This window comes from Nicotiana tomentosiformis, chromosome 7, assembly GCF_000390325.3.
Source record: "Nicotiana tomentosiformis chromosome 7, ASM39032v3, whole genome shotgun sequence".
Lineage (NCBI taxonomy): Eukaryota > Viridiplantae > Streptophyta > Magnoliopsida > Solanales > Solanaceae > Nicotiana > Nicotiana tomentosiformis.
The window spans coordinates 21,773,177-21,792,975 of record NC_090818.1 but is presented as its reverse complement, the minus strand read 5'-3'; the positions used below and the strand labels follow the sequence as shown (position 1 = coordinate 21,792,975).

Genomic DNA, 19,799 nt, shown 5'->3' with positions numbered 1-19,799 from the left:
GGGAAATTAAACGTTGGATTGTCCGCTCCATCGTGGCCGTTGGATATAAAACGGCTTTCATTGACGCTCCGATTTTGATTTTAAAGGCTAAATATTGGGTAGAAAACGGAGGTTAAGTTCTGATTTAACATCATGCTCACGCTCCTTCTTCCTTTTAGGAATGATAATACGTCCAACGTCGTCAATGTTATAGCTCAATTGTATTGAGCAAAATTCATTTACAATCATTCGGGCCAAACTTATAACACCTGGTAGTCTAAAATTATAATATAAATTTTATAGTCTAAAAGTAATACTAGTGGCTAGCCACCGAACTATACATCTAACTCACATGCACAAACACAGGTTCACTGAAGAAATGATTTTCGGCCCAAAATGGTTTAGCCGGAAAACTTCACCGGTCGCAGGAGTGGCCGAAAAATTTACGGTCGCCTGAAAAGCTATATACCGGCCAGATTTGCCGAAATCCAAATAGCAAGCAAACCATCTTTTAGATCTAGATTTTCATAATATCAAAAGTCCCAAAAAGAGTAAATAAAACGAGAAGAAAGAGTCGTCGGATTTAATGAGTACTTACAGTATCATGTGTTGCCAGAACACCATATTGTGTAAAAGGGTATGACAAATTGAGGCGACAAGGTCCATTGTTTGTCGAAGAAATACTCTTTGATTTCTTTATATTGTACATTGTTGATGAAATGTTCACATTCATGAGCAGTATGACACCTTTGGAGTTTTGATTTATGATGCCAATGTTGTATCTGTCATCTTCCTCAATTCTGTATGTAGCTTCTATACCTTAACCAGTGAGGTTCACATTAATTAAAGGTTGTAGGCAAATCTATTACAACCAACTAGAAACAAAAGAAAGCAAAAGGAATTGTATAGGACTATCACTATATAATTTATATACAATAGACTGTCATTATACAAAAATAGACTGTCATTATATAAAAAATAGACTGTCACTATACAAAATAGACTGTCACTATACAAAAATATACTAAATAGACTGCCACTATACATTTTATATACAATAGACTATCACTATACAAAATAGACTGTCACTATACAAAATATATACTAAATAGACTGTCACTATACAAAAAATATACAAAATAGACTGTCATTATACAAAATAGACTGTCACTATATAAAAAATATACAAAATAGACATTTCGGACTATTAAATATAATATATTTGGGCCGAAGGGTCATTTCATGTCAATGGGGAAAAACATGAGCTATTAAAATTTTGAGGGGCTATAGAGGATCATTTTCTCTTTAATCAAATTCCAGATGTCAAGGCCGAGTCACAATTTAGTTCTCGGATAGGCATAATGAAATAAAAAGTTTACCAAATAAGGAGTTTGATAAAATCAAACTCATATTTATTTTATACGGGAATTGATTCCCCTATTGCTTTTGGTAATAAATTCAACCTTCAACCAAATATACCATTCACCATTTTTGGAGCACGAGTGTCAACAGTTAATATTATACCAATTTTAAAAAATATGTACATAAAATATCTAATTTTGAGGAGAGACCGTGGGTTCACGTGCCCCATATTTTTGCCTATAAATCCGCCCCTGATTCAAATTACGTGAAGTTGGATCAATATTTTAAAATATATTTTTTAATTATATCTACATGAGAAGAATTATAACTTAGAGTACTTTTCATATAATTGTTGAATATCTACATTTCAATGTTAAAATACTAAGTTGAACTAATTCAATTTAGCTTCAAAGATTAGTCAAATTGACTCTGCATAAACGAAATTAATTATCACATATATTGAAATAGAGGGAGTAATATTTTAGACTATCGTCTAATATTTTTCTCATAAGATTTTCAGTTTGCTCAAAAATAATCTTTAGACCTTGGTCTAAAAGGTCCATTAGTTGCAAGAAAAAAACTGTGTGCCTGGCAATTTTTTGATCCGCTTGTTAATGTTCAGTCGCCATTTGAAATAAAGACCCACTTTTTTTTATCGTCTTTGCTTTTTTTCGAACATGGTATTTATTGACCTAGAGAAAGCATATGACAAGGTCCTTATGGACGTTCTTTGGAAATGCCTGGAGGTGAAAGGTGTGCCGGTAGCGTATATTAAAGCGATAAATGATATGTAAGATGGAGCTAAGACTCGGGTTAGGACTGTGGGAGGTGACTCACAGCTTTTTTCGATGTTATGGGGTTACACCAAGGATCTACGCTCAACCCATTTTTATTTGCCCTAGCAATGGACGCCCTAACACACCATATTCAAGGGAGGTATGGAGGCAGGCCCTGGAGTCCAAAAGTTTCAAGTTGAGTAGGACTAAGACGGAATATCTGGAGTGTAAGTTTAGCGGCATGACAGGGAAAGCGGACATGGAAGTGAGGCTTGGCTCACAAGTCATCTCCAAGAGAGAAAGTTTCAAGTACCTAGGGTCAATTATCCAGGGAGATGGGGAGATCGATGAGGATATCACGCACCGTACTGGGTGGGATGGATGAAATGACAGTTAGCGTCTGGAGTTCTGTGTGACAAGAATGTGCTACCGAAACTTAAAGGTAAGTTCTATAGAGCGGTAGTTAGACCGGTCATGTTGTATGAGGCTGAGTATTGTCAAGAATTCACATATCCAGAAGATGAAAGTAGCCGAAATGAGGATGTTGAGATGGATGTGGGGGTATACTAGGCTGGATAAGAGTAGAAATAAAGATATTCGGGAGAGGGTGGGCGTTGCTCCCACGGACAACAAGATACGAGAAGCGAGGCTTAGATGGTTCGGGCTCGTACAGAAGAGAAGCTTAGATGCCCCTGTTAGGAGGTGTGAGTGGTTGGATTTGGCAGGTACGAGAAGAGGTAGATGGCGGCCTAAGAAGTATTTGGGCGAGGTGATCAGGCAGGACATGGCGCAACTTCAGATTTTCAAGGACATGGCTCTTGATAGGAAGGTGTGGAGGTCGAGCATTAGATTTGTAGGCTAGGGGGCAGTCGAGCATTTTTATTCTTTGTACTAGATAGTCTGATATAGTTTTGTTTAGGACGGCTAGAGGTTTATGTTGTGTTCATACTATTTTTTGTTTTGCACAGTATTGTGTTATTGTCCTTCCACTTATTTGTTATTTCTTACGATGTTGATATTATTTTTCTGGTTTCTTTTATTTTTACGGATCTATTCTTTTGTTCTTTTATGATATTATTGTCTCTTCTGTTGAGTCGAGGGTCTCCCGAAAATAACCTAACTCTCTACCTTTTTGGGGTAGGGGTAAGGTCTACGTACACTCTACCCTCCCCAGACCCCACTAATGAGATTTTTCTGGGTTGTTATTGTTGTTTGCTTTTTTTTTCAAACATTAAAATATTGTCCTGGAGTTCGAAACGCTTAAATATGAAACTCCAGCACACTGGACTTAAATTCAAAACTTTGTACATGAAACTATAATGTAGTGTACTAGATGGAGCACGAATATTTAAGTTTTGTTATAAAATAAAGACAGTAAAGTAAAGACAAGTATAGAGAAAAACTGATATATTATTCAAACTTCAAACTTATGTACATAATGAATTTAATTCCCCTCTATTTATAGAAGAAAGTAAGCTGTTGTGCAAGCTGCTACTGCAAGCTGCTACTCTAAGCTGTTGTGTCAGATATAGATAATCTTCTACCATGGGTAATATTTATCCATAACGGAGTACCGAAAGGATAAGCTTCTTCAGAAGGCTTATTTCCAATAGAGTATTAAATAGATAAACATATTTACGGTGGAGTCTCATATGGATAAGCTTCTTCAGGAAGCTTATTTACAACGGAGTACTAAATGAACATCCATAATATAATATATTGATAACACTCCCCCTTGGATATTCATTAAAAGATAATGTGCCTCATTAAAACCTTACTAGGAAAAAACCCCGTGAAAAAAAATCCTAGTGAAGGAAAAAGAGTACACATATTTAGTAATACGCATTGCTAGCTGCCTCATTAAAAATCTTATAAGGAAAACCCTGTGGGAAAAAACCTTAGTAAGGAAAAAAGAGTACATCGCGTATTTTACTCCCCCTGATGAAAACCTTGTTTTAAATATTTAAGTTTCCGCATTCCAATCTTGTATACCATCTTCTCAAAAGTTGAAGCTGGTAAAGATTTAGTGAATAAATCTGCCGGATTGTCACTTGAACGGATTTGTTGCACATCAATGTCATTATTTTTCTGAAGATCGTGTGTGTAGAATAATTTTGATGAAATGTGCTTTGTTCTATCTCCTTTTATATATCCCCCCTTCAATTGGGCTATGCATACAACATTATCTTCATATAAAATTGTGGGTCTTTTCTCACATTCCAAACCATATGTTTCTCGAATAAAATGAATTATTGATCTCAACCATACGCATTCCCTACTTACTTCATGAATAGCTATTATTTCAGCATGATTTGAAGAAGTAGCAACAATAGATTGCTTTGTGGAGCGCCATGATATGATAGTACCTCCACATGTAAAAACGTACCTGGTTTGAGATCTAGCTTTATGGGGATCAGATAAATAACCTGCATCCGCATAACCAACAAGATCTGCACTATCTTTGTCAGCATAAAACAAACTCATATCAAGAGTTCTCTTTAAATATCGCAATATATGCTTAATCCCGTTCCAATGTCTCCGTGTAGGAGAAGAACTATATCTTGCTAGTAAATTAACAGAAAATGCTATGTCAGGCCTTGTAGCATTAGCAAGATACATTAGTACACCAATTGCACTGAGATAGGGTACTTCGGGACCAAGGAGTTCCTCATCCTCTTCTAGAGGTCAGAACAAATCTTTATTCACTTCAAGTGATCGAACAATCATTGGTGTACTCAATGGGTGCGCTTTGTCCATGTAAAAGCGTTTTAAGACCCTTTCTGTATAGGCAGATTGATGAATAAAGATCCCGTCTGCTAAATGTTCAATTTGCAGACCAAGACAAAGTTTTGTCTTTCCAAGACCTTTCATCTCAAATTCTTTCTTAAGATATTCAATTGCCTTTTGGAGCTCTTCTGAAGTTCCAACAAGATTTATGTCATCAACATAAACAACAAGTATAACAAATTCTGAAGCCATTTTCTTTATAAAAATATATGGACAAATAACATCATTTATGCAACCCTCTTTCAGCAAATATTCACTGAGGCGATTATACCACATGCGCCCAGATTGTTTTAAACCGTACAAAGATCTTTGTAATCTGATTGAGTATATTTCCCGAGATTTTGAATATGCTTCAGGTATTTTAAATCCTTTAGGGATTTTCATGTAAATTTCATTATCAAGTGATCCGTACATATAAGCTGTAACCACATCCATTAGATGTATTTCAAGACTTTCACGTAAGGATAAACTGATGAGATATCGAAATGTTATGGCATCCATAACTGGTGAATATATTTCTTCATAATCGACTTCAGGTCGTTTTAAGAATCCTTGTGCAACAAGGCGAGCCGTGTATCTTTTAACTTCATTTTTATCATTCTTTTTTTCGCACAAAACCCCATTTATGACCAACTAGTTTTATACCAGCACGTGTTTGGACTACTGGTCCAAAGACCTCTCTTTTAGCAAGTGACTTCAATTCCGATTGAATTGACTCTTGCCATTTTGGCCAATCAGATCTTTGTCGACATTCTTCGACAGATCGGGGTTCAAGATTCTCACTATCTTGCATAATGTTAAGTGCAACATTATATGCAAAAATATTATCCACCACTATTTCAGATCAATTTAAATTAATCCCATCACCAGTAGAACTTATTAAAAGTTCCTCACTCACTTGAGTTTCGGGTTCATTGATTTCTTCAAGAATCTCAGAACTAATCAGATTTTGAGTCTCTTCAGGAGATCCCTTCATAATATCATTTTGATCATTTGTCGATTTTTTTTTTTGTAGGATTTTGATCCTTAGAACCCAAAGGTCTACCACGCTTCAGGCGTGCTTTAGGTTCACTAGCTCTCATGCTAGTAGATGGTCCTGCTGGGACATCAATTCGGATAGGCACATTCTCTGCAGGGATATGCGACTTAGTTATCCTTTTCAAATCAGTAAATGCGTCTGCCATTTGATTTGCTATATGCTGTAAATGGATGATCTTCTGGACCTCCTGATTACATATAGGGGTATGTGGATCAAAGTGAGATAATCATGAAACTTTTCACATAATTTCTCTTTTGATTTCCTTTTTCTCTCCCCCTAATTGTGGAAAATTTGTTTCATCAAATGGACAATCTGCAAATCGAGCACTAAATAAATCTCCCGTCAATGATTCAAGATAGCAAATAATAGAGGGTGATTCAAACCCAATATATATATATATATTCCTAACCTTCTTTGGGGGCCCATCTTACTGCGCTGTGGTGGTGCTATTGGCACATATACAGCACATCCAAAAATCTGTAGATGGGCAATATTTGGTTCATGACCAAAAACTAATTGTGACAGAGAATATTTATTATAATGTGTTGGTCTGAGACGGATAAGTGATGCTGCGTGCAAGATAGCATGGCCCCAAACAGTAGTGGACAATTTTATTTTCATAAGTAGTGGTCTTGCTATCAATTGCAGTCGTTTAATAAATGACTCTGCAAGGCCATTTTGAATATGAACATAAGCTACAGGATGTTCAACTTTTATCCCAACTGATAGACAGTAATCATCAAAAGCTTGAGATGAGAATTCTCCAGCATTATCGAGGCGAATAGCCTTTATAGGATAATCTGGGAATTGTGCCCTTAATCGAATTATTTGGGCTAATAACTTTGCAAACGCCAGGTTGCGAGATGATAGTAGGCACACATGAGACCATCTTGAAGATGCATCTATTAGGACCATAAAATATCTAAACAACCCACTTGGTGGGTGAATAGGTCCACATATATCCCAATGTATACGTTCTAAAAAGGCAGGGGACTCAATGCCAACCTTCATTGGTGATGATCTAGTGATCATTTTACCTTGATAACAAGCATCACAAGAAAATTCATCATTTGTAAGAATCTTCAGGTTCTTTAATGGATGCTCACTCGAATTTTCAGTAATTCATCTCATCATTATTGATCCAGGATGGCCCAAACAGCCATGCCAAATCACAAAGGTATTTGAATCAGTAAACTTCTGGTTTACGATAGAGTGTGCTTCAACTGTACTAATCTTTGAATAGTATAAGCCAGAAGATAAAGTTGATAACTTTTCTACAATGCATTTATGGCCAGAAATATTCTTTGCAACACAAAGATATTCCACGTTCATTTCATCTATTGTCTCAACATGATACCCATTTCGGCGGATATCTATAAAACTCAACAAGTTTCTTCGGGACTTGGAGGAGAACAATGCATTGTCGATAATAAATTTTGTTCCCTTAGACAGAAATACAGTAGATCTTCCGGAGCCTTCAATCAAATTTATATTACCAGAAATTGTTGAAACATTTGCTTTTTCCTTATGCAAATAAGAAAAGTATTTCTGATCTTTGAATATGGTATGAGTTGTTCCACTATCAATTAAACAAATATCTTCATGATTGGTCTTTGATCCAAACACAATATGAGAATTATCCATATTTTTCAAAATGACATAAACAAAATAAATATGATAGTAAATATCATTTTCAAAGCAGAACTTTTATTTATGTACAACAATAACATAACCATAATATCTACCACAAACAACAAAAATTAAAATATTTACATTTCTACATATTCACCACCGATCACATGACTTGTTTCTCCTTCTGGGAGTGCAAAATAATCAGCTACATCCAAATGCATGAAGTCTAAATTATCTTCAGAAATAAAATTTGCTTCAGCATTTTTCTCTGTCTTCTTCAGAGAGGCTTGATACAGCTCTACCAGGTGCTTTGGCGTACGACATGTACGTGACCAGTGCCCTTTTCCTCCACATAACGTGCCTGTGGAAGAACGACCATCTTCAAGTGGTTATATCTATCTTTTAAATTATTCCACAGTATGACTGGATCTTTAGCAGTAAGATATTCCATTTTCAGGCCCTCGTCAAGGTGATGGCGTAGGAATATCATTGCTTTGGTACGGTCTTGGTTTGATGCCTGATTTTTATCTTTGATGCTGTCTGCCAGACCCATCGCATCAAGATGAATTTCGGCATCAAGCACCCAAGACATGTAGCTTTTGCCCGATATATCCAGGGCTACAAACTTAAGTTTAGAAAGATTTGACGTTATTTAGAAAAAGAAAGTTCGTACCTCTGATACTTTCAAAGTATTTTCTCGAGATGGCAGAGTCTCGTGCTGATAACGTGTTATAAAATAAAGACAGTAAAGTAAAGACAACTATAGAGAGAAACTGATATATTATTCAAATTTCAAACTTATGTACATAATGAACTGAATTCTCCTCTATTTATAGAAGAAATGAAGCTGCTGTGTAAGCTGCTACTGCAAGCTGCTGTGTAAGCTACTTGTAAGCTGCTACTCTAAGCTGTTGTGCCAGATATAGATAATCTTCTACCATGGGTAATATTTATCCATAACGGAGTACCGAAAAGATAAGCTTCTTCAGGAGACTTATTTCCAATAGAGTACTAAATAGATAAACATATTTAAGGCGGAATCTCATATGGATAAACTTCTTCAGGAAACTTATTTACAATGGAATACTAAATGAACATCTATAATATAATATATTTATTACAAGTTTCATTTTATATCAATTTTCGACCTATAGGATCCTAGAGTTTCACTTTCATGGAGTATCACTTTTATGTAGGTGTCGCCTATGAACTTAATTATCCCACTATTTTCAGGTAAAACTTACGACATTATCCCATTATTTTCCCAGGTACCACCCATGAAATTACCTCATTATAAAAACTAATAAAAGTGAAACTTTAAGATAGTGCTTTGGAATTCGAACTTATACAATTAAATAGTCATGAAACTGTCCTAGAATTTGAACTATCTCATTGTCGAATAAAGGTTAAAACTCTATGAATTTATCCTAGAGTTTGAACTACAGGAATTTTCATGTAATGTAAATCGTGATAGTTCAAACTCCAGTAAAATTTCTTGACCTTTTTTGTGTTTTAACTTGAAATATTTTTGTCCAAATTTTAGTATTTTCGTAAAAAAAAGCTAAAATTTAAATAATTTAATAACAGCGGCTAAATGTTGATTAGCAGACTAAAAAGTGCTTATTGTCCATTTTTTTTGAAACAGAACAATGAAAAGACAGGTTCTTAGTGGGCAAAACCCGATTGATTCGATCTGTTGCATGGAAGAAGATATGGTTAATTTCATGGATAGTAATATTTAACTAACTTTTATTACAAGAAAATACATCAATTATGCCGAAAATTACAACTAAGTTGACACATAAGATAAGCACTATCATGACATCTTACACATTTAATTTAAACTTCTGTATCTTATCTCTGCTGATAAATAACAACTTTCAGCCAAACAATAGGAGAAAGTATGGATTAAATGGGGTAAAAATAAGAGAAATGGGAAAACACGTGTTTTGATCTAGATATGACTTTGTTGTCTTGATGATGTGGCAATGTGCTTATTTGACAATTTTTTCTTATGTGATAGCTTAGTTTTAATTTTGGGTGCCAGATTGATTAATTTCCGACGATGTTCATGTTATGTGATAAAAGTTGTCCTAAAACCCCAAACAGAGGGGACAAGATGACTGTACAATGAAAAGTAAGAGGGAAAAAAAGGAAAGGACAAAGAAGAAAGGAACCAAAAAACGAGAAAAAACATAGAAAAGAAAAAATGAAAAAAAAAAAAAGTTCTTTCTAATAAAACACACACAACATAATGGGTTTCATTTAAAAATAATCCAAGGAACTATTAATAGGACCATCAAATGTTGGGTGTATAACTGAAAACCCAAATTAAGTTTAGAGTAAAGGTGGTAAGTGGGCCGGGCCCGGTCCTAAGTGGGTTTCGCGGGTTCGGTCTTAAGTGGGACGTTCCTAAGTGGGCCGGTCCTAAGTGGGCCGGTCCTATGCGGTCCGGTCCTAAACGGTCCCGGACTTCGCGGGCTTATTGCTGGAACCGGCTCGGGACCGGGACCACGAACTAACGGTCCCGGGTTAAGTAGGCCGGTCTCGGACCTATATTATATATACATAGTATACAATTTTTTTTATTTATAGAAGTTAGAGAAAAAAAAATAGTAATAAAGATATATAAGCTATATTCGATTTATATACAATATATACATCTTAAAATATATATATACTATATTATATATACATAGTATACATCTTAAAATATACTATATATACATCTTAAGATATATTATATATACATAGTATACTAGATATACTAGATATATATATAGTATAGTATAGTAGATCTTAAGATATATATACATCTTAAGATATATAAGCTATATATATATATATATAGAGTAAGATGTATATATAGTATATCTTAAGATGTATACTATCGAATATGACTTATAAACTATGTATATATATTATAGTATATATATAGTATATTATAGTATATATATACATCTTAAGATATATATATATATATATATATATATATATATATATATATATATACACACACTATACTATATATACATAGTATATTCGATATACTCGATATACATATATATATAAGCTTATATATATATACTATACTATACTATATATACATCTTAAGATATATAAGCTATATTCGATTTATATACTATATATACATCTTAAGATATATATATATATATATATATATATATACACACACATTATACTATATATACATCTTAAGATATATATATACACACACACTATACTATATATACATAGTATATAAGTCATATTCGATAGTATACATCTTAAGATATATATAATATATAGAGTAAGATGTATATATATTATAGTATAGTATAGTATATACTATATATACAACTTAAGATATATAAGCTATATTTGATATATTCGATATACATATATATATATATATATATATATATATATATATATATATATTCGATATACATATATCTATATAAAAGCTTATATATATACTATACTATAATATATATATACATCTTACTATATATAAGCTATATTCGATTTATATACTATATATACATCTTAAGATATACTATATATACATGTATATCTACTATACTATACTATATATATATATATCTAGTATACTATGTATATATAGTATATCTTAAGATGTATATATATAGTATAGTATAATATAGTATATATATAGGCTCATATATATATACTATACTATACTATATTATACTATATGTATAGCTTAAGATATATAAAAAGACAAAAATATTGTAAAGAGATATTCAAATCAATGCGTTATATTTTTATTATAGCATTAAAAATTATGGCAATATCTTTCTTAGTCTTCCTCTCCCCTATGGAATGAGCACAACAAGGTGCTAATACCACCATTGAGAAGAAAAAGAAACTAATCAAGATGTGCCAAAATACAAGTTACATATTAATTTACATGGTATCTCTTACAAATTTCATAAATCCTTCAAAGTCCAGAGGAATTTTCGTTGGTGGTGGCGGAAATGAAGCTTGGTCATCACCGCTTCCAGGCGAAGCATCATCCTCCGCAAGTTCAGCTAGCATTTCTTCGTAAGCTTCGTCTACCTCTGGTTGTGATTCAACAAGTCCAAAATTTCTTATTTCCGAACGGATCCAATCTCTGAAAAGTACTGATTTTTCCAAGCTCTCCCTCATAGACGCTCTATAATCACCGAGTTGAAATCTTGCTTGACTGAAAGTGCTCTCTGATGCCACTGTTGAAGCTTGAATAGTTAAAATATCTCGGGCCATCCTTGAAAGAATCGAAAAGTATTTTTCTTTGTCCTTCCACCATTCCAAAATATTAAAGGAGCCGTCGGGATTCACTTCCTCAATTCCCTGTGATAAATAAACTTCAAGCTCATTTAGTTGTGAAAAATCACTAGTACTAGAACCTTGAGAACTCCTGAACCCTGCCCAAGTACTAAGTTCTCTTACTCCCAGAGTTCTTTTAGATGATTGAGAACTAGAAGAAGAAGGAGTTGGAACATTTGAATAGTATGATCTAATGCAACTTTATAAGCATTATAAATAGTTTGAACATTTATTTTAATTGAGGCTATTGCGTTCGGAAGTTTAGACAACTCCTCATCTTCAAGTGCTAAACCATTATAAACAGTTTCATACCAAAATTGAGGACCTCCTAATTTCATAGTAGGATTTAACAATGCAGCAATACCATAAATAGGGGGAATAGGAAAAAAATATTTTTTAAACTTTTTTCTCATGGAATCAATAGCAAGTTGATAAATTTCCCCACCCTCTGAAAAATGATCAAACAAATTTGCAAGTTCTGCAATATAAACTAAACAGTTAGAAATAGTAGGATAATATTGCCCAGAAAATTCATTTGTAGCAATATGGAATTTTTCTAAAAAATCTACAAGCATTTTAACATTAGCCCAATCCGCATTTGTAAGGTGCTCATCATCATCACTTACATGAGCATTAAACGTTGAGTTTATGGGGTTTCTATATTCATATGCAACAACTAAACTTTCATACATGTAATTCCATCTAGTTGGACAAGGTTTAGGAACCTTTCTTTCTCTTAGGCCAAATTCATCGCATCTTTTAAAATATTCTCTAAGTTTACTTCTACGGTTTGAATAAAAAAGCCAATTAAGAGCCATTTTAACCTTTTCAATTTCAACATTTAAAATTCGCATACCATCACCCATAATAAATGGTAAATATGACAAATACATCTAACATGAAAAATGTTACTAAATACAGGACTTAGTGTAGTAGTAAGCAAGGCTACAAAATTTGTGTTACTAGTAGCATTATCCATTGAAACTGATATTATTTTATCACTAATGCAAAAATATCTACAAATATCCGCAATCGTGCTAGAAATAAACTGCCATGTGTGACGTGAATTAATTATTCTATAAGTAATAATGCGTTTTTGCATTATCCAATGCTCATCAATCCAATGACTGGTAACAGTAAGGTAATCACAGTCATTACCACTTCTACCAATATCAGTTGTAATAGCAAGATGACAATTTATATGAGTAAATAAATAGCGCAAATATTGTTCATATTCATGTTTATATTTATAAATATCACTCTTTACGGTTGTGCGAGGAAAACCTTTATAAGTAGGATTATAAATTTTTCTAATATAATGCACAAAGTGGGGGTTAGAAGGAAAACTATAGGGTAAGCACATAACAATAACCATTTTTGCCAATTCTTCCCGATCTTTTTTTGGATCATAATATAAAATACCACCGATAACAGTGTTAATTCCCGGTTAAAATTGATTTGACCCGGTACTAAGGTCAGCCTGACTAGGTGCACTTGTCCCCTCAGCCAAAGCTTTCATACGAAAATATCTAGCTTTATCTTGAGGGTGTAGCAATATGTGTCTAGTCAAACTTCCCGTCCTCCCCGACTTCCAACATATTGAAAAACTAACTCTTTGCCACAAGTTTTACACTTAGCCCTATTATTTTCTCTTAGTTGAGTAAAAGATTGCCAAACAAGAGATGTTTCTGTCCGTTTAGAATGTTGTCTAGAAAAAGTAGGGGCACTAATATGAGGGTCAGACGGGGGATCATCTGGATTATTATTAGTTGGGTTAACTTCAGGAGCAGGACTAGTGGGTGTATCGTCATCCGGTTGCGTTTCATCAAAATCTATTTCTTCATCATCATTTTCATCAATAGTTGGATTACCATAAAGAGCATTCATATATTCATGGTTTAGTTGTTCACCGGGTGCAATATTAAGGCAAAATTAACTCTCGGTAAATTATAATAAACTATTATCGCTATCAAGAATAGGATGTGTAGGACAGGTAACAGGTTTGGGTCGGGGAGCCGGGGGAAGTGGAGGAGGAACAGATTGGCCACTAGATTCACCACTCTTCGATTTTCCCTTATTTTTACTAAACATATTTTTTTAAGGAATAAACCATCTTAATTAATCAAGCAAAGTAAATAAAACAAACAAAATTATAATATTGAAACTTAAGAGTTGGAACGAGTTTACCGAATTGACGAACAACTTGTTGGAAATTGATTATAGTTGAAGACTTCAATTCACCAACTTCATAATTGTTTCACAAATTGTAACAATAAAGTAAGCAATAGTAGCAATTATAGAAGTAAATTAGAGAGAGATTGTGATAGATTGATGATTTTGTAAGAAAAAATAAAATAATGATGGGGTATTTATAGTTGAAAATAGGGAAAAAGTATAATTATAAAAAGTTTGGGATTAAAACAAAGTTGGGAGGGGGGAGGGGAGATTAAATGGCTATTTTATAAATAGCCAACGACTATTTTTGACAGTCCAACGGCTATTTTTGACAGTCCAACGACTATTTTTTTTTTAAAAAAAATAGCCGTTGAGACTGTTTGGCCACAACCAAACAAATCAAACCTTCACACTTAACATATGAGGCCCCTTAATTCTATATATGTTAGTTAAAGTGCCCGTACGATTCAATAAAGTATTTGGTTCTTTACCGTATTCCTTAAACTTGAAGTAAAGTAAACACAATAGTTTTTATGTGAAAAATCACCCGACTCAAAAGGTGCAAAAAATATGACCTACTATGTATGATTTTCAACTTCAACTCCATTAGAACAATTAATGAACCAAAAATGTATCAATTACAAGACTGTAATTCTATACTCTCTAGTACTCCTACTACGACTATTTGATTTATAAGTTACTCTAACTTGTAAGCAAACACTCACTCCAACTCAGTAATTATTTGTGACACTTGATTACAACTTGTTCCTTTATCCCGATGAGCTGGTTCTTAGAACAGTTAAGCAGGCTACGTTGAGGACCTGGTTCTTTGAATCATTGCATTAAAACACACTTTGTTAATCATCAAAACCTCAATACCCAATAATATATACAAACTCAAAAAATCAATGAATTCCTGAGCCCTTCTTTTGGATTTGGATAGGACAAAGACTAGTAGATTCTACTCAGTAATTATGTACTCAATTTATTTCAGTTTAGATGATTTAGTTTGACTTGACACAAAGTTTAAGAAAAAAAGAAGATTTTTGAAACATGTAGTCCTAAAAGATTAAGGGACAAAAGCTTTGTGTGTGTGTGTGGGAAGGGGGGGGGGGGGAGCATAACATTTGTGTGTCTATAAAAACTTCCCATTAAGGGTAAAGTGAGTAAAATAAAAAGTTTAAAGTTAAATTGTTTCCAAATATAAAAATATATTATTCTTTTTAGAACGGATTAATAAGAAAAGTGTGTAATTTAAATTAAAACGAAGAGAGTACAAGTTTGGAATGTCAAACTCAAGTTGTCCTCTTTTGCAAATCAATGATTTGTGAAAACACCCCAATTTGAATTAACAAAAAAACAAAAAAACTAAGACAAGATTTGTGTGGATTTCCAAGAATATGTCAATTCATTTAGTTACATATTATCACAACATTTGTAAACATATGTTTGGGTTTTACTATTAAATGCAAGATTATCCAATCATTTAATTTACATATTATCGTGATATATGCAAATATATGTTTGAGTTTTGCTATTAAATGCAAGAATATCCAACCATTTAGTTTCGCAATTAGGGGGGGGGGGGGGTGGGGGTGTCTTTTACTTGTCAGAAACATGTCTTTCATAGACGAAGGGACTAAGAAAAAGTCGGATATCATGTTTTGCTTGGTCTTGGTGCTTACTCTCTGCTTATCTGTTTACAGCAAAAGGCTAACATTCAAAGTTATAAGCTCACCAAAAGGAAGTGGAAATAATGGAGATCATGAATTCCCAAAATTTTCAATTCTCCCTGAAGGTCCAGTGCCCCCTTCTGGCCCTTCGACTCGGCTTTCGCCTCCACCACTTTCACCGGCTCATACTATATAGAGCCGATATTTTTCGGGCTGTCATTTTTTTTAACTTATTAAAGTCTGAACTTAGTATGCTAAGTTTATTTTGTGAAATTAAAATATCAATTTATGATTGATCATGAACTTTTGTTATTTTTTATTTACCTAAGAATATTCAGGCGCTGCGATGGAATAACTCTTTTGTGCAAGGGAAAACAATACAGTAACACAATATTTAGCTACAAGTTTTATTTGGAAATTGATGTTTTAAACTCCAATACCACACAAGAGGAGGGGTGATGATTTATGTGGTGTCCAATTTTTCGCGTGCACAGATTATAGAAGGACCTAGTTCTTCTATATGTTTCTTATACTACTATTGCGGAATAATAAGTGCAGAAAGTAAAAAACACAAGTATTTTCATGTGAAAAATATCTGGCTCAAAAGGTGAAAAAATTATGACCTACTACCTAGTAGAATTTTTTCCAACACTGCACTAAGCTAGCGTTTGGCCATAGATTCCCAAATTTGTTTTGAAAAATCTGATTTGGATGAAGTTTGGGTTGAGGATGAAAATGTGTTTGGACGTGATTTTTCAAAACATATTTCACATTTATTTGAAAAAACATGAAACATGACTTATACCCACAAGTTTTAAAAACTATCACAAATACCCAATAGTACCAAACAAATAAACTTGCTATCTTGTATATACAGAACCTTCATCAATACCATTCATTATCATTATCACAAATTATAGTCCTGAACATAAATAAGTTTGGTACAAAATTATTATTTTTATAATGAACTATATAATAAACTATCCTAAAATCATAACCTGATATTTTAATATTAACTGGTAATAACAAACACAATTACTAGCTGTTACAATTAGTCAAATTGCAATAATATTACAAGATCCATCAGTCCCAAAAAAATGATCGTAACTAGCTATTCTGTAATATAATTTTCCCACATTATACAAACAATCTCTTCACGACGAGCATGCATTTCCCTATCAGATGACCGAAAAGACGAAATAGTATTGCTACTTTGAGTCGATTGTTGTTCAGTTTCATCAACATCCGTATCATCATGTTCATATTCGGTGAATATTCCATCGCCACTTTGAAGTTCACGCAAAAAATTATGTAATACAGCACAAGCAATTACTATTTTCACCTGCGTGTTGAAGTCATAGTTGTTCATGCCTTGTCGTAGTATTCTGAATCTACTTTTCCATGCTCCAAATGTTCTTTCAATTACATTGCGCAGAGAGGCATGTCTATAGTTAAATAGCTCTTTGCCGTTCTTAGGCTCTCTGTCACTCCCTCTATAGTCCTGCAAATGATAGAGCGTTCCTTTGTATGGTGCTAGAAATCCTTTCGTGTTCCGAAGACCAGCGTCGACAACATAATATTTATCTATCAAAATGAAATAAACGCAATTCAACAAAATAGTAATAACATAAATGATACTAATTATTCAAATGTTGTACTTATATACCGTGTGGTTGAAATGAAAATTTTGCCAATGGGTCAAGAATTGCATTCTCAAGCACTTTACTATTATGGGCAGTACCCTCCCAGCCAGCTGCAACAAAGGTGAACCTCATATCAAAATCACATGCACACAAAATATTTTGCAAAGTATTTCCTTTGCGGTTACAGTATGCCTGTTGTTTATTTCTTTAGATCTCCCCTTGAATATATGTTCCATCGATTGCACCAATACAATCCTACCAAAGCCAAATATATAAATCATTAATTATAGTAAAATCGGTTTAAAGAATTACGACTCCTAATTAAAAAGAAAAAGTTAACTGACTCCATTACTGGAACACGTGTGATTCTACCCTTAGATGACAACAAATTGTTTTGTCTTATCACTTCGATAAGCCGATGAAATGTTTCAGGATAAAAACGCATAGATTCATACATACGCATGCGATGTCCCCAAAGAAGCTCAACTACCCATGCCATACCAGGCCTAGATGTATGTTGCGGTTGGAGAGATAATAACCTATTTTCTCGTGCGACTTGTTCAGCATGATCAGCGATAGCACAACACATGATATAATTCTCAATATCACTGTCTGAATCAGTGGAGTCACTACTGGATATGCTCATAGTTTTTCAATTAAAAAGATATACAAAAGACAAGGTAATCAGTAAGAAAATGATAACACATAGGAAGTCATTACTCAGATTACACATAGGAAGTCATCTCTCCGATTACATAACACATAGGAAGTCATTACTCAGATTACACATAGGAAGTCATTACTCATATTACAGTCATGCCTACACCACAACGTACAACTAAAATAATTAGCATCAGCGTTTCATGCATTAGAGTACAACATAACAAAATAAAAATAACAGTTAGCTCAATTTTCTTTAAGTCGTTAAACCATTCGACTTGATTTTTTTCGGTCATATGAACGAATATCTTGCGAAAGCTGGGGTTAAGCAAGAAAGGCACTGCTGGTGAAAAATTTTCGTCAGCTAAACCATGTTTTTGCAAGACAAATTGCAAGTGGGTAGTCACAGCTTCCTCAGAGTAGATATCAATCTCAGTTTCTTTGGACGCTTGTATCTGCTCTTGTTCTTGCTTCTTTCTTTCTTTTGCTTCCTCTTTGTTTCTCTTCCACTCCAAGTGCTCCTTAAAATAATCATATGAGTAGGTTGCGGCTATAGCACGACTTTTTTTGCGACGTGTAGGTGTTCCACCCTCTGTCTGCATAGACATATAACACACAGTTCACTTTCCACTAACAGTATCACTACCGGTATTCACAGACATAGGACAACATATATTTTCAGTACCAGCAGGGTAGTCGTCACAATCAGAAGGTTCATTCTCCACGGCAATAGCTTCATTTGATTGTTGTGAAAAATTAGGATTTGTGATATACATAACATGGTTTCCGTGGCAAATGAATTCCCAAATATCTCATCTTGTAAGTCAAAATCTTTAAGCCCTTGGTATCTATACTTGGAAATATATGCATTCTTCTCTTTCTTTTGCTGTAAATTATTTTTGAAATAGAATGTTAGTTCAATATGCATAAAGGTAGAACCTATGTAACTTTTTCAGTCTCCCAAAATTACCTTCACATGATTCGCCCAAATGTCAGATGGACAGGTAACTGTGTTAGTTATAGGGTCCCATCAGTACACAGAGCAAGAATTAAGGAGCTCCTTGAAGGTTTTTGTGTCTCTCTTTAATCTTCCAACCTTGGATTTAATTTGCTCATTGTCAAACCTATCCACATTTCCAATTTTCATCAGAAACTCATCCTTAATTTTTGTCCAACGTGGACCACTGATGGTAGAACCATTAAACCCGTGCTATCCAAAACTTTAAAAGCTCATACAAATCAAGCTGAATGATACAAAAAAAATAAAGCATAAAGATGCTATACAAAAGGGAAAGAAATTATTTTTTTGAGTTGCGTCTGCTTCCCAATATCCAAATTGCATAACGGCATAAGCATCTCGGCTGAAAAGAGTAACTTTTCCAGCCAACACAAGACCACAGTTTCAACCAAAGACAACCGGAAAAAAAAAGAAAAAAAGAGAGATAGCCATTTATCGTCATCACAAGCAAAGATTAGTCAATGTAGGAGATGAGAGACCTCATATACATGGGAGGGTTTACAAATCTGAAAAAACTCATACAAATCAAGCAAAGCAAATCTGAAGAAAATTCATAGAGAACTAGCGAAACAAATCCGAAGAAATTTATACAAATCTGCAGAAAATTTAAACAAGTATTAGCAGATTTTACCAAATTACCTTCAAATTTCGTCTTTGCTGTGGATTGCAATCGATTGGCACGGATAATTTGCGGTGGAGTTCTATTATGTTTATAGAGGGCAA

At 33.8% G+C, this 19,799-nt stretch overlaps 1 protein-coding gene and 1 long non-coding RNA gene across 3 annotated transcripts; both read right to left on the bottom strand.

Moving 5' to 3' along the window:
• Window positions 1–16,866: 16,866 nt before the first annotated feature.
• On the bottom strand, window positions 16,867–18,044 carry LOC108945912 (uncharacterized). The gene is made up of 3 exons (XM_018772270.2): window positions 17,711–18,044; window positions 17,422–17,508; window positions 16,867–17,339 (listed from the first exon to the last, which is right to left on the bottom strand). Exons 1-3 carry the CDS (start codon window positions 18,042–18,044, stop codon window positions 16,867–16,869), a joined length of 894 nt encoding a protein of 297 aa, XP_018627786.2.
• A 53-nt stretch (window positions 18,045–18,097) lies between these two features.
• Window positions 18,098–19,799, bottom strand: LOC104100714 (uncharacterized). Of its 2 annotated transcripts, XR_011409579.1 has the most exons (3): window positions 19,716–19,799; window positions 18,744–19,182; window positions 18,098–18,654 (listed from the first exon to the last, which is right to left on the bottom strand). It is a non-coding gene; the product is annotated as an uncharacterized lncRNA (long non-coding RNA). The 2 variants fall into 2 exon arrangements; XR_011409578.1 differs by lacking the exon at window positions 19,716–19,799 and having other exon boundaries at window positions 18,744–19,709.